The 16,320-nt window shown below is 42.7% G+C and overlaps 1 protein-coding gene across 2 annotated transcripts in view; it reads left to right on the top strand.

Annotated features, from left to right (window-relative positions):
• Nucleotides 1-561: 561 nt before the first annotated feature.
• Nucleotides 562-16,320, top strand: part of RSPO2 (R-spondin 2) — a 113,568-nt gene continuing 97,809 nt past the window's right edge. The window contains exons 1-2 of one of the 2 annotated variants that reach the window (XM_039549966.1): nucleotides 562-723; nucleotides 1,027-1,314. In XM_039549966.1, the coding sequence (XP_039405900.1) occupies nucleotides 1,221-1,314 (94 nt within the window). In that variant the 5' untranslated portion in view covers nucleotides 562-723; nucleotides 1,027-1,220. The other variant, XM_039549967.1, reaches the window with a different exon arrangement.

The raw sequence follows: 16,320 nt of genomic DNA, 5'->3' as shown, positions 1-16,320 counted from the left end.
GAAACCCGTACAAATCACTTACTGAACTCACACTTTAGGACTTCTAGAGCCATCTTGCCAAGACAATGAAAGTGGTGTTTTAAGGAAGAGACTTTGAAAAGTGTGAGATCAGATTTTAGGAAGTCAGAAGGAAAGAGGGGGGGTGAGGTGGGGGGTGGAATAAATCAATCAAGGTCTTAAATCCAGGGTTGAAAGACATAATTATCAAGAAGAAAAGGGAAAGGAAAAATAAAAAAGAAGAGGGCGAGAAGTGAGGAGGACTAGGTTTCAGCAGGCGTTAAGCAGGGCAAAGAAAGGACGAGGAGGCTTTGCGGGGAGAGGGAGAAGCCCGCCGAGGAAGAGCCTCCGGGCGAAAGCATCAGCGGCTCTCGGGCCGGGCTGGCGTTAGGGCCCGGCGGAGGCGGGGGCGCGGGCCGGGGCGGGCGGCGCCAGGGCTGGGCGGCGGGAGGGCCGGGGCGGCGGCACCACCCACGAACCGCGGCCCCGCGCCGCCGCGCATCCCCGCGGAGCCCGCACGGCCCCGCCGCCCGCGCCCCCGCCTCGCCGCATAAAAGGAGCGGGCGGAGGCGGGCGGCCGGGGGCCCGGCGCGGACACCATCTGCATGTGCCCGGGAGCCCTCGCCGCCCGCTCCGCCGAGCCCCGCGTGGGGCTGCCCCGCGGCGCGGAGCCGCGCTCGGGACCCGGCGGAGGGACGGGGTGGCCGCGGGGCCGCGCCGCGGGAGGTAGGGGGGGGACGGCTTCGCCCCGCCGTGCCGCGACCTGAGCGCGTGTGGGCGGGGAGCGCCCGCGCCGGGATAAATAGCGCTGTCCCCCGGCTGACAGCCCGTCCCGGGGCTCGCGGGGGCCCGGCAGCAGCACTCGCCCGCAGCTGTGGGACACGCTCGGGCTCTCGGTGACTCTGCTCCGCGGTCTCGCTCCTGCCCCGACCCGGGCTGTGATTTTCTCTGTCTGTTTTTGGGGAGAGCCGGAGCAGGGGAGGACCAGGAGAGCACGGGGCCAAGCCTTTCACCTCTCTCTCCCTGCAGCATAGGGGAGATGCTGGAAGCGGCGGTGAGTTCGCATCGCCCGAGAAGGGCGGCAAGAGGCGTGTAAACTCCTGCGGTCCCCAGCGGCAGCCGCTGCTCCGCGACCCTCCGCCGGCCCCTCCTCGCCCCGCACGCCGCTCGTCTCGCCGCCCTTCGCTGCCGCCGGAGGAGGCTGCCCACCCCAGCGGCCCAGGATGCAGTTTCGCCTCTTCTCCTTTGCCTTGATCATCCTGAACTGCATGGATTACGGCCACTGCCAGCCCGGCCGCTGGAGACGCAGCAAGAGAGGTGAGTGGCGCCGGCTGCTCACCCGGGACGCCGGCCGGGGCAGCGGGAAGGGCCGCTCTCCGGCAGGTGAGCCGCGCTCCGGCTCCGCGGGCACCGGGCCGGCACGTGGGGCGGCAGCGGGGGCGAGCCCAGGGCGCGGGGCCGTGCCGGCGTGGCCACCCCTCCGCGGGGCTGCCCGCCGCCCTCCTGCTGGGGAGGTCGAGCCGCGAGCGGGAGCAGCGGCGTGGACGTGAGCTCCGCTGGGAAGGGACCGGCCGGAGCCCGGGGCTGCCGGGGACGAGAAAGTCGAGCGGTAGGCGCACGGCTCCCGGCCCCCACGACGTGTCCTCCCCGCGGGGCCGGTGGAGCCGGAGTCTCTCTGGGAGCTGCCCCCCACGGGAGGGTCCGTAGCGGGCCGGGGACGTCGCTGATGTCGCCGTCGCTCCTCGTCCAACAGCTCACGGCGGCCGGGGGATCGCTGTTAGCCCGCGCAGTTAAGACTCGCGTGTCCATGAGACGGACTTTGAGGCTGCTTTCCGTGGACGTTTCCGAGGCAGAAAGGCGGCTTCTCTCCTTCCATCCTCCGGCACCGCCGTGCCGCTCCCGCGGGGCTTGGCCGCCGGGAGAGCCGCGGCGGCGGAGCGCACCGCGCCTTGCACAGCTCCCGGGGCGTTTCTGTGCCGCCAGCTTTGCTGAAAACGTGCAGATCCCTTTGAGAAAAAGACATAAACGGTGCGTTGGGACTTCATCTGTTTCCCTAAACGCTGGTGTCGGGATGCCGGAGCTTGGGAGCCGGAGCGGTGCAATGTGCCAGTACAGCTCCCGTGCGGACGGAGAGGTTACTGCAGCGCCTTCCGGCTGGCAGCCTGGCCGAGACTTCGGCTGGTTCTTTTTTACTTTTTTTTTTTTTTTTTTTTTTTTTGAGCCGTGAGGAGGTTCACCTTTTCATAAAATGTTTTTATTATCCACATAATCTGAATTATTTTTCTATGCCTTTTCCTGTTATTTTCTCGGCCATGCCTCCCCTTTGCATTTCTAAAGTTAGCTGAAAATCAGGTGGCTCAAGCTGCTGAGAAATCCGTATTTCTGAAAGAATTGCACTTTTAGTGGTATTATTTGGAAGGGGAGGGACTTAACATCTTCAGTGTTAAGTGCTACAAATAATAAAACCGTGAGAAGAACGGTTACACTTTCATACATGTATCACCTTCAGAGTAGGTACAAATAAAATTGTAAAGCAATTTAGTTTTGATAGTTTTTCAACAGATGGTTTCCAGAGTATAATTTCTGTGTGTGTGGCTAAAACGATAGCAGTCCTTTAAAGTGACCAGACTATCTGTGCTAACAAAGGGTATACTGTGTCTTTAATTAAATGTGGAACTACTTAGAGTGCTGGCTAGACAGCGGAGGGTGATAGTGGTATTTCTGCTTTACAACAGAGCTTAAGGGGCTGCATTGTGGGAGTACTGAAATGAATAGACATCTAACTCAAGTTGTGTGAATTGTCCTCCTACAAAAACTTAAGCTGGTTTTAATTGATCTCATGTTCACTGATTGATCCTAGACCAATTGTTGTGCTTGTTGAACAGTTGGCTTTTCCAAAGGAGATTGATTTAAATTAGTTTCTAGTTTAATTATTGGATAAATACAATCAGTATTGATAGTTGACTTACTGGCACTGTTTCATGCTATCACCTAAGGGTTTTGTTTTGGGCTTTGAAGAATGTAGTCTTTTTCAGTTAGTAAGTCTAAAGAAGTAAGCATAGCCAGTGTTAAGCACGGAAAGCAAAATCTAAGAACGTATTTAAATTATAATAGATATTTGCCATGACACATCCAGTCTGAAGTAATGCTTTCGTACAGGACCCAAAATTCCAATAATTTCACAATTTTTCCATATCCCATCTGCAAATAATCAGGCAGTCACTGTGGGGTACTGGCAGTCAAAATTTCTCTGGCATTCTGTTTTGTCTGTTACATGATCTCAGATGCTCCATAATATCGTTTTCTTAATGAAATACAATTTTTGGCATAGATTAAGTCTCCTGTGTGGTAGGAATCAATTGCATTCAGTCTGGAATTATGGACAAGTATCATGTGTAGCTGATTTTTTTAAAGCAGCTAAATGTACAATAAACTTTTAAGTATATATGCCCGTATTGGCATTTGTGTGGCTTAGTTGCTGATGTAGAATACTCTAGTAAAGAAGAATTAAGTAAATTTGGGGGAATGTTCCCAGAGTTCCTCATTCACCATCTGCTTGGAACCCTTTCCCAAACCAAGTCTTGCAACATTGCAGTAGAAGCAGAATAATAAAATAGGGTTTAGAAAGTGGTTCCTACCTGGCATTGATTCATGCTTTGTTAGTCAATGTCACTTCACTAAATTTTTTTGGATAAATCTATAATAATCAAGAGGCTCTGCTTATTCCATTGCTGCTCTTAGTTACTTTTTCAGCTCATTAGAATATTGCTTTGCATAGTTGCTCAGAACAGAACATTACTTTCCTTAAAACACCCCACCAAATTCTCCCTCTGGAAGTCTCTGCCCTGAGCAGGTAATTATGGCCTTTTTGCCTTTCCTGCAGAAGATATTTGAAAACCTATTTACGGGTTACCTAGCTTAAAGGTCAGTGGTGTAATATCACAGCTGGTTTAGCCTAGTCTTTCCTTTTCTTGTTGAATTGTATGACTTGATTTTTTGTTTCTCTTGTAAGCCTTCTTCAATGAAAATTTATATCTCTTTTTCAGATTTCTCTTTAGCAGTCAGTATAAGATGGGCAGCTTCATGTCTTAGCATTTTGCTGAATATCACAGGGTGCATGAAAGACTAGTGGTTTTGAGACATAATGAAAACAACTTTTCCAAAGAGTACCACAAATCAAAATGGGGGTACATAGAAATGAAGACCCTCAGGCTGGCTTACTGGGAGGTGTGATGGTATTCTGCAAAAGCTTTGACAGAAGAGATTATAGGGATCATTATAAACAGCCGTCAAAAAATAGATGCTAACAAAATTCCCCGAGGGAAAAAAGTCAATATGATAGCAGTGCCTGCATTGATGGGAAGACTCAGGAGTCTACAGAGAGGCTCTCTACAGTTGGTGAGACCAACATTGGAATAATTAAAGATGTGAATGGGACACATTCACATAGTTAAACCAGAAGTTGCTTATATCCAAGAAATCAAAACTTGTGGCTGTAAAATATTTGTCTTTCCATTTAGTTCCTGTTCATGGAGTGTCATGAGGGCTAAGGTGAATACTTATCTCCTAGATACTTACACTCTGTGTTAGAGGTACATAAAGGTGGAATACCTGCAACGGGTGAATAATAAGTGACAGTGGTGATGGCAAAATATCCACAGGTGGAAACAGGAGGAATACCGGGGGCAGGAAATTTCCCAAGTGTTTCTCAGACCTCAATATAGCTTTGTGTACAGTGCTTATAGAAGAATATGCATATATGGAGGGACACAGTCACTGGGTTCAAAATTATGTCAATTAAATCTTTATCATCTTAATGTAAGATGAGAATCTTGACCACAAACCTGTTAGTAATATAGGAAGCTGTTACATGGATTTTCAACTGGAAGAAAAACCTGCTTGGATATTGGGTATTGTGATTTAGCTTTCCTCACAAGGCACTTACCTGAGACTGGGATAGTCTTGGAACTTGTCTCAGATGGATTGTGTGGTCAGGCTTTGGGAAAGATAGATGATTTGAGCATTAGGGAAAAAGAGCCTGTGTTGGAAATACTTAATAGAAATGAATACCACATCTACTTTTACAAGGACTGTACTAGCGCCTAAAGAGTAATTTATCTCAAAAAAAGTCATATTGCAAAGAATGCCTTTTAATTTGCTAGCGTTATCCAAAAACCTCTTTGAGGTTGAAACGCATGTTACATTTGGAAGACAGTTAACTTTTTATCTGTGGTTTAAGACTTAAAATCTTATGTGGTAGCTGTACTTGGATATACATTTTTTCCTCAGGTGTGACATTAAGCAGTTGTAACAGACCCTGGGAAAGAACTGAGATGTGCTAACACAAGTGGTGATTTTCCAGGCACTCATGATCAGTAAGAAATGCTTTAGGGTGTAGCTTCTGTTCCTCAGACCCCTACTTAAGATAGTCACTAATCATTCTTTATACTTACATCATTACTACAGCAGTTAGGATATCCTAGCACTGTAATCATTGAAAAGTTAAAACTTTTAAACGTTTGGCTATTTACACTTACTATTGGGTACATCTGAGGAAGTTTCTTAAACTGACAGAAGTCAAAATTTCTGTGTGAATGACTGAATACTGAACTAGCTAATGATGCAGTGTTACTGAGGATAAACAATGCTCAAATGGATTGTGAAGATTTGCAGGAAAGATGCTCAAAACACCAAGAGCAGGATTCACTGTCAAAACAGACATCTAAGTTTAGGTGTTTGATTCAGCTTCCCAAAGTAGGTTTGTAGTGCTGCTTATGATATTTAAAAGATATACTTCTGGGCTTGGTATGTACATGACCCTCTTTAGCAGCCAGAGGCTGGGCAGGATACCTTGGGGCAGGTCCTATGCATCTGTCGACTTTGCGTGTCCCAAGACCTGTTATTGTGGAAACTAGAAATGGGGAGCGTGTTCTGGCACTGTGTTGCTGTGTTGCGCTTTTCCTTGCCTGTATCCATCCCTTTAGGTTCCATTATTGGTCACTTGGGGTTAGGATGCTGGGCTAGATGGGTGTGCCTGATCAGACCTTGAAGTCTGTGTACATGCTTTTGTGTTAAAACCTCCTGTGAGATTTCCACTGTGATGAAGAACTTAGATTTGTGTGCTTGATAAACTTGGCTTAACTCTATATTTTCCCCTTTTGGGGGATGGAGGGGATACACATTTTCTAAGGCTTGGCTGAAGACTGTCCCTAAAGCAGCTCAAAATGCATGACAGACACTGAAAGTGAGTTTCTACACTAATATAGGGACTCTGTGGTGATAACAGCAAGAATGCAGTTTCTCAACTCAATGTGTATTTACAATATACAGGCCAGCATAAGTACTATGATAAAGTGTGTTAGCATGGTGTTGTTTACATAAGCGGCCTTTAATGAAAAATATGAAATTATTTAAAAGGTAGAAAGTGGAAGAGGTGCTTGCTATCAAAATTTGAAGAATAAAGAAATAAACAATGGTCTTTCTGTAGGCTGTTTCTGTGTTGTGTTTTTTCTTGCTCTTGCTCTTTCTGCCAAGACTCTGATTATCCCATGGAGGTCTGCATTTCATTTCTGATCATCTAGCTATTTTTTAATACCAAAAACTTCAGCTAGCTAGGGGGACTGCCTAGTCAAACCTGCAGATCATCACAGGCTGAAAACATTGCCCAGTGCACTGTACATCCACCTTGAAAGCTTATAGCTCACCGTAACATCCTTTCCAAAAATGCATCCTTGATTATGAACTCCGGGGTGGGATTCATGTGACATGTAACTATCTGGAACATGAATGAAGGTCTACATTTTCTTTCATAATTGATGTAGTCCTAGTTGGTGCAGTCCATCAAACTGTTGGTACAATTTAACTCATCCTATGGTCGGTGCCTGCCTTTGATCAGACAAAGCATACCCCTAACTAAATAAATATAAAATAAAATTACTTGATTACCTCTATCTGTAATTGAAGTGTAGTTCAGCTACACATTTCTTCAGTGTTAGCCCCTAAACTAAACTGAAATCAGTCCCCAGTGAGAAAGGATCCACCACTCTTATTAAAATTATATGTTAGTGCAGATCTTAACTTTAACAGATACAGTCCCTGAAAGTGGTAATTTCTCCCATATTAGAGATTGATTTAGTTTTGGGTATTTTTTAATAATTCAATTCCTCAAGCATGCCCTTTCTTTTCATCTCAAAGTTTTGTTCAGGCACAGTTGGAGAATCTTCTGTATTTGTCTAGGCTCCAAGTATTTGCTAATCCTTTTCTTAGTGAAAAGCATGACTTCATATGTGTTGGCTTTTGATAATGCCCAAATGTAACAACTTGATCCGTTCATCATGGACTGCTTTAGACACTGAAATTAGGTGCTGCCATGGTTTGTATACTCATTGTATTCGTAGTATGTAGTACTGACACCAAAGATGTAATGCTTTGGTAAGTGTCAGTGTGGTGCTGCAAAGTAATTTTGTGCAAGAAGACTAACTCTGTCGCTTTTTTGGGACAGTAGGGATGGATTTAAATCCTGTTTCCAAGTAATTTTTGGTGTAGAGCGTGGAACAGGCTTTGTATTTCTTTTTGATACTTAGATTCTAACTAATACATCTTAGGAAGTGAGGTATTGAAGTGTCAGTTGGTTCTTGCTTGGAGCACCATATGGCAGATGCAGGGCTCTCTTTCTGCCTACGCGGTGGCTGTGTCCAGGCAGCTCCATCCATAAAGGCCACTTACTGATCAGACATTAGTGTTACCCTTGTTGAACTTCGCATATCTGTGGGCAGTAAGGTCACTTGTAAGTCTGACTTGAATTCTAGCTGTGTCACTTTATTCTCTCTGTATTTGGCTCCTGTTCACTTTCACTAATACTTTTCAAAACTCGGAGGAGAAAGGAAGTTGCAAGGGGTCAGGGTGGTGGTCTCTGCAGTGTATGCCCCAAAAAGGCAGATAGTGGTGCAACCCAGTGTAAAACACAGGAGAGGCAAGAGTCAAAGAATGAATTTGCCAACACTCTAGTGTCACCTTTCCAATGAAGTTTCTGCAGTGGAGGGGGTGGGTGGGATGGAGGAATTACAAGAAATTGGTATTTATACATAATACTATTTCAAAATACTTAATTGGTATGAAACCCATATTCTGAACATGGAACGGAGAAGACAGGTGTAACTCTTGTGAAATGATGGAATATCATGATATTTTCCTCTGTAGATCTTCCTCCTAAAAGGATTTGAGACTTTAGTTGTATGTCCTTACTTTGGGATTGCTGTGTATTAATACTTTGATTTCAAACAGTTACACACATCTCTGACCTTTGTCTGTCAAACTGTGGTCCATGGAGCAGCGGCTAGCATTTTTGGATGTGTAGAGAACATACTGTCTCATCCTTGTGTTTCTACCTAAATACCCTTGAATGAAATGCTCCAGTGAATTTATATACCTCTGCTTTAATCTTATCCTATTTTGATCCAAGTGCTTGTAACTTACATTCAGTGTTGCTTAAAATTTCTTTTTAGGGGACAGCATACGAAAGATTGGCAATTAAATTTTCTGACATTTCTTCTTGTTTGTGGACTTGAATGTGCAAACTGTGAAATGCAAAAGGATGTAAAAGAAGGACTAGAACTGTAGTGTGGGGAAGAGATTAGTTTTTATGGGAAAGAAAAGCAATTAGTATTTGAGGTACCTTGATTATATGATCAATGAGAGGCTTTTAAGATCCCATCTCTTAAGATCTGGTGAGAAGTGCAAAAAACCTTCACGTTCTTTGTTTCAGTAATTAATCTGTTATGTATTTCTTTTTGAAACACAAATTTCAGTGTCAAGTACTTGATGTATCTCTTAAGATTTTGTCCTTTTATGAGGAAATGCTGTATCCTTTCCTTCCTTTTTTGTTGATTTTATGGGATGTTCATAAGACTGTAACTAGGGAAATGTAAGCAATTACAGGTTGTACAAAGAATATTTAGAAGAGTTGTGAAGTTCTGTAATTGTGAATTGTGTTTCTAACACTCCCCCCCCCCCACTTTCAGTGGAATTATGTGTGTTATTTGATGAGGATAACAGCAAACCTCATGTATAGTTAACACAGATCCAAAATATCATAAAAGTACTTCTACTATGATTTTCTGTTTTTAAAAATATTTTTTCTCTCTAGGATTTAAATCTAAAAATAATCAAAAATGTATGGTTTAGGGACTGAGTCTCACATTTACCTTGCAGAAACTTTTGTCTATATTTTTTGTGATAATTGTCAAGATTTTCTCCATCTTGATGAAAAACAGACCCAAACATATATGTAGTGAGGTGGAGGAAGGGACCTGGAAAATAAGTAGTGTTTGTGATATTGGCTTTTAGGTTGGTGGGTTTTTTTAATCACTGGACAGTTGCATGAGCACTAACTCCGAAGTAGACCATGTGCAGCAATGAAGACAGTTTGTACCTTTTTATCTTGGAAGATACTTGTACTGCTTTTACACTGCAAAGGGACAAGTGTATTTGTTTTAGAGAATTGCAGTGCTGCCATGAAATATAAACTTCCTGATCCAAGCACATAATTTTCTTTTTTGAGTTGAAATGCTGGCTGAAATATGTTGCACACAAACATATACTCTGCCGTAATGTATGGTCTTCTCAGCCGTATGGTTGCCACCTTTGGAATACCAAAAAAACCCCAAACTAGCCACATCAGACAAATGGTTGTTGTGCATGCACAGATTAATCTGCATGTGTATAGCAGTGCTGACAACACCCATCACGTCCATACTTTATGGGCAAGATGCAAACAACTGAAACAGCAATTGTGCTTAGTAAAGATAGATATTGCTGATTCGCTCTTTCTTCTTTCTGGAATGACTCAAAAATTTTGGTAGATACAATATGTTTTTATTATAAACCTTCCAACTTGCACAGTGTTTCCACTGGCTAGCATATAGCTGTGACTCTTTTGAATGGGAATTAAAGTTTTATCATCTTTTGCTTTATCTATATTGAGTTGGTACTTGAGGGTCCCAGCTGAGGTGAGGCCCTGTAGTGCTGGCCCTGCTTAGACGACAGCCTCTGAACTAAGGTTGCCAGAGCAGAAATCAGAAATCTGTCCTAGATTTCCTTCCTATAGCAGATATGTTCTTTGGCCTTTCATGAGAGCTAGTTCAGACCTGGTTTACGTCTCAGTTTACACAGTGCACACTGATAATGTGGTGGGCATGGATTCAGTTTTGACTCAGCAAGAGTAACTGTAGCTTGGCACAATCACTGTGATGCACACGAGGTGCTTTAGGTTGTGTTCACAGCACAACAACACAGCAGCTGCTGGTTGTAGTTTGCTTAAAGCTTTTAGCAATTATTGTGAAATACTTACAACTAGCCTCTGATCTGAGATGCTTCGCTCTTTCAAGAAATCAAAACCCAAAGAGCATTTCACAGAGAGTTTGTTTATTTATCTGTCCGCATCAGGTTACATGTTTTACTTTCACCAGGAACATTTTCAGGAGGTGGTTTTACCTCTAAATTTGATTTCCTGGCTTCTCCAAAATGGTCAGTGTTCTCTCCCTTACTTTGCTGAGTGCAAGGAAAACTGACATTCTGAGGGACATCTGAGGGAAGGCACCTTTTAGAGTAGGGTAGCTGCATGCCTTTGCTGTTGTGATCTACTCCTGCGGCTGCAGGACAGTTGTTCAACTTAAGTTCCTTGCCTGGGCCATGCAAACTATGCCTGGCCTTCATGCATCTGTCTTGGTCTTTTTAAAGTTGTTCAGCAAATATTGATTGTACATGAGTAGATCATATGTTTGGTTTTACCTGACATGGTTCAGTGTTGGAAATTCTGCCTCCCTGGTAAGAGGGTACCTTCAGGATGTCAGAGGGATTGCTTTCATTGTTAGTCTTTCTACCTGTAAAACTTGTGGTTCATATATGTATACATCAATGCAAATGGTAACAGAAAAGAAATCCCTCTTTTCTGTAAATGCTAAGCAGCTTCCCAGTGTGAAATGTTAATATTATGGCAGTAGGGATGTAAATAATATAAGCATCTAATTGAAATGGTGCTTCTAGACAGGTGCTTTGGCTTCCAACTCTTTTTCTTAGAGCACTATTGCAATATTCTGGAATGCAGCATCTTTGCTGATGCTGAGACGACACTGGGTCATGGTTTCTCTTTCTAGCTATAATGGAACTGCAGAATTACAAGTGCATATCATAATTCTTTTATTAGTCTCAGAGTTCGCTGAATTTCATCTGTGCCCTTCAGATGTTTTGGAATTCAGTTTTAGGAAATGCTTATGGCTATAGTTAGGAATTAAAATGAGAGGAATCTCTCGTATTTTTTTGGTAGTGTTTAAGGTAACTTTTTTTTTTTTTGCTATAAAGCTTACTTTGACTCCAGTATACTCTGGTTTTTTTTTTTTTTTTTGTGGTTGGTTAGGTTTTTTTAAAATATAGATTATTATAGAAGTAGAAAGCTATGACCTGCCTTGATGCAAAATGTGTGGTGTGAAACTGAGAAGCAAATTTGCAAAATCTTTTATTTAGGTGAACAGAACCTGTAGACCGCGTAGTTCTACACAGCCTGTATCTCTAGTGCTGTACAGATGTGGAGTAGCAAAAATATATATATACTCCTTTTGACGGGTTCAGGTAAACAAAACTGGCACATGGAGAAGAAGAAGAGGCATAGAATAACCTTTTTATTAGTGGTTTGGGACAAAGTTGAGTGTCTGACCTCTAGTTTTGATTCTCAGACTTGTCCATATTCACTGGATTATGTAGTCCCTCTGTGTTGAGGGCATGTACTTGCGCAAAAAAAGTATTTCCTCCACTTCAGATTAGTGTTCAGCCTCATCTGCATCTCTTTGAGCAGGAAAGACAATTTTTCTTTCTGCATTTGTGCTGTACATGCTCTATCCATCTCTTTTGCATGGTCTCTGCAACCCAATAGAAAGACTTCTGTATTGTGTCAAAGGGAATCTAGTTTGGCTCAGCTTTGAGTACAAGAAGAGGATGATACTGTCTGTTCTTCTCCTAAAAAAGTCTTGTTATTTGCATCTTGCACCAGCAGTGTTATGGAAAGTATCCCCAAACCAGGGGACATCAACAAGCTGGAGAAATCGAAAGAAACCTCACAAAGTTCAACAGGAAGTACAAAGTCCTGCACCTGGGAAAGAACAACCCCACACATCGCTATAAGTTGGGGGGCAATCAGCAGGAAAGCAGCATGGCAGAAAGGGCCCTGGGGGACATGGTTGATGCTGTGCTGAATGTGAGCCAGCAATGTTCCCTTGCTGCAAGGAAGGATAATGGTGGTCTGGATTGCTAGCAGGTAATTCCTTTAGTCAGCACTGGTGAAGCACAGCTGAATGCTGCGTCCTTCTCTGGGCTCCTCAGAACTAGAGAGAGTTCAGCAAAGGACCACAAAGATGATTAAGGGACTGGAGCATCTCTCCTGTGAGGAAAGCTTGAGAGAGCTGGGACTGTTCAGGCCAGAGAAGGCTCAGAGGGGTTCTCATCAATGTAGCTGAAGGGAGGGTGCAAATAGGTCAGGGCCAGGCTCTTGCCAATGGTGCTCAGTGACAGAACAAGAAGCAATGAGCACAAAGTGAAATAGAGGAGGTACCCTCTGAACATCAGGAAAGACTTTTTCACAGTCCTGACTGAGGACTGGCATGTCTTGTCCAGGGAGGTTGTGGAGTCTCTGCCCTTGGAGATACTCAGAAGTCATCCACGTGTGGTCCTGGGCAGCTGCATTTGTCTGTCCCTGCTTGAGCAGGGTAATTGGAGCAAATGGTTCCTTTCACCTCCAGGCGTTCCTTCCAACCTCAGCTGTTCTGTGAGAGGTGGTTTGGAAATATATTGGGTACCTGGCTTGTGCCTGCTTTTTTCTTTTTAGTTATAGCCAGATGTGGAGAGGGAACAGGCAATCCATTTCCCTTTAGGAATCCTTAGTGACTGAATCATGTACAGTTGCAATCCCCTTAACATTGTTGGAGTGCTAATATCAGCCCAGAGAAGCTTCTTGGTATTTAGCAGTAGCACAGAGTGTCATAAAAAGAAGATTCTATGTCATGCTAATTTTGCATCACCTGAGTTCCTTGCTCACCCATTTTTCTTCTCTCAAGTATTTACAGATACCAAAGAGTGTACTCTGAATATAATAATTATGATGCTAGACCTAACTCTGGTGTCACTCATTTTGTTGTAAATCTGGGGGTGATGTCAATCTGTCTCGGGCATAGCAGATATTCTTGAGGTGGTGCTTGCTCTGGGATATTGTTGCCAATTTGCTAATGCTGTATTTGAGAACTTAATTACTTTTAGCTCTTTCATCAGACTCCTGGAAAAAGTCTTGCTGCTTCCAACTTTTATTTCAGTTATTGTAATTAGCGGTGGCATCAATATGTAGGGTTTATTTTGGCTTTGGAAAAGGGGTGAAATGTAACTCTGTTAAACCTGAGTCTGAACAGAGACTTGGTTTTATATTGTTTTCTCTAATAGCTTTCCAAGCAGGCACTAAGTGAAACTTCTACATATTGAGCCTGATGTAACATGAGGCTCATTGGGTAAAATAACATTAGTCTGTGCTACTTAAACACACTGGAAGGCTTAAGGAGGAGAGGAAGGAAAATATTTGAAGAGATCAACTGGATGTGGTCGAATACATGTAATGTCACCTGAGAAGGATTAGACTTTGCCAAAGCTTGACCTGAACGAAGATTTTTTTCGTTAAGTTAAGAGTTAGGGCTTGTGTTCCTACCAGATCAGCTGCAGTGGTTTTTCTGTGCACAGTTCTCTACCAGAAGTCATGGAGTGAAAGAGTCCAGTGATTTACTTGGCTTCTGTGTCTCAGCTGTAGTAAGTTTAAAAAAAAAAAATAAAAAGGTCTCAGTTTAACATTCCTTCTCCTTATTAGCTGCAGCTGCCTTTTTCTAATTACTAAAGTCAACTTTTTTTTTTCATCTGCATTCTGTTGCTTTTATCTTTGCTGGGAGCTCAGTGTATGCACTCTAGCTGATAAGCAGCTACACGTGTAGTTCATATCCATAGATGTGGGCAGCTTCAAAAAAAATACATGCACTGACACTTCAAATTCCAGGAGAAGACCCCGTGGAGTGGTTAGTAGCAATGGTACTTCATCCACCATGATTTCTGATTATGTGGTGTTAGCAAACCCAGTGACCTTATTCTTAATAACATGATTACTGTGATTGTGTCTTTGAAAATCATGTGTTCTTCTGTTTCGTGATAGTGTTTTAGAGTGCTCAGGATGCTTTCCCATGCGTCTCTCTGAAGTGATGGGTATCTCTTACAGGGGTAGAAGTGGAGTCCTGGGGTTACAAAATAAAGTAAAAGAGAATGACATTTGGGGCTGCTTAGTACCTCTGAAAAAACAAGTCACAAGTGATATTCTCTTTTTACTCATGGCATAGGGGTTGAAGAAAATAAAATGATCGTGCCAGTGTCATGCAACTAGACAGGTGTTCACCACAGCAGGCCCCTATAGCCATTCCTGCTAAATCTGAGGTTTGACTATTGAATGATAAAGTAGGTAATACTTTTATATAGCAATACAAAAATACAAATTTTCTGATTAAGGTTATAGTTTCATCTCATGCTTCTAGATACAGCCTTGAGTGTCACAGACTGGGAATACTCTTAATGGGGAGATGAATTTGCCTTTGCCACGAAGAGGTTTCTGATACCTTGCTCTAAAGCATTGATTGCTGCTGGAGTGAGCAATGCTTTTGCTCAGTATAACAATTTCCATGTAAAATTTTCGATGCAAAGTTTCTTTTTCTACACAAAGTGGTAATTGATTCTATGTTTTTGAGGTTCAGCATAGCATGTGCCATTCTGGACTTGATCTTAAAAATACCTCAAGCCACAGTTAAGTTTGGTGGATATGTAATGAGAAAAAACACACAATGAAATGCAGTGCTGTGGAGGAATAGCATGTCTCTCAAGAGACTTATATTGCAATGATCTAATGTCAGAACTATTTAGAGTTAATCTTCTTTTGCATTTACATCTCATACCACTAAATTATGAAATTGTAACTAAGATTAAACCATTTTGTTTAGCCACAAACATAGTTGACTTGTATTTCATCACTGCTTGTTATTGAGTTTATTTGTATCTTGTTTTTGTCATTCATTCTTAGTTTGTAACAGAAACACACTCTCTCTCCCCTTGTAGTAATCATGTAGAGATCCCCATGATATTCTACTGTGCGTAGTAATTTCTCTTTTGTTTATGTTTGTTTAGCTAAGAAGAAATCTGATTAGCTGAATGCTCTTGATAATATTCAAGTACATCCTAGAGCTTTGCATTTGCTGTTTGATGTTCCATTTTACAGCTTTACTTAAATGCTCTGCAGGGACTGTGGTTTAGTGGTGAGAGCATGAAATTTGAATCCAAGGTGCCTGGTTCTCTTACCAACAGAGCTGGTCAGTATGTTTAAAACCAGATTCTTCTGCCCCACCACCCCATAACAGATTTTTGCATGTGTGTCTACAAGTTTTTTTTCTCTCTCTGTTTTTCTTAAATAAGTGTTGAGCAGCTTAAGCAGGCACTGAAAGTCTGTCTTTCCCTTCTGTGCCTCAGTACCTCTGGTGTAGGGGGTCGTGTTTTATCACAGTGCAGTTTAAATTGTATCAGTGATATGCATGGCTAACAGGTGTTAATCTCTAGGCATTTATATGGTTATTATGAAGGATAATAAGCACATAAATAAGTTTCCTGCCTCCAAGTTTATTGACTGAGCACACAGCAGCATGTAGGACATTGCATCCATGGCATTGATCTAGGAGCTTTAGAAAGTGCTGGCTCTGTCTGATGCAGAGTCGTTTGTGCTGTCATGTCTATCAGAAATGAGACAGCAAAACCTCTATGACTCTGCATCAGTGCTCTGCAGGGTGCAGAAGCTACTACTGCCTTTTTTCATTACTAGGTAAGTGTCTGAAAGTATTTAAATGGGGTTTTATCCTGACATTTAAACTTTCAGATACAAAGAATGGAGCTCTTCAGTTGCAGGTAGGTATTTGCAGTAGTCTGACTTAATTGTTGCATGAAGAACTTATGTATTCTTAAAAAAACCCAAATTATGTTTTACTTCCTTCCAAAATGAGGTAATTGCATTATCAGATACCTCAGAACTGGGCTGTGAAATTCAGATGTCTCAAAGAGGCCCACAGTTAAGAGTTACTAAGCTGAACACCTTACTAAATTTAACTTATCTGAAAGTGGAAACATAGTTTTAAAAATTTAAGATATTCTCAAAATTAAGAAATGTGTATTTTTGTATTAAGAATATAAAAAAAGGATATAGAATTTTCCTCTTTG

Source organism: Corvus cornix, chromosome 2 (genome assembly GCF_000738735.6).
Source record: "Corvus cornix cornix isolate S_Up_H32 chromosome 2, ASM73873v5, whole genome shotgun sequence".
In the NCBI taxonomy this organism is placed as follows: Eukaryota; Metazoa; Chordata; class Aves; order Passeriformes; family Corvidae; genus Corvus; species Corvus cornix.
The sequence above is the reverse complement of the archived record's forward strand: the minus strand, read 5'-3'. Positions and strand labels throughout refer to the sequence as shown.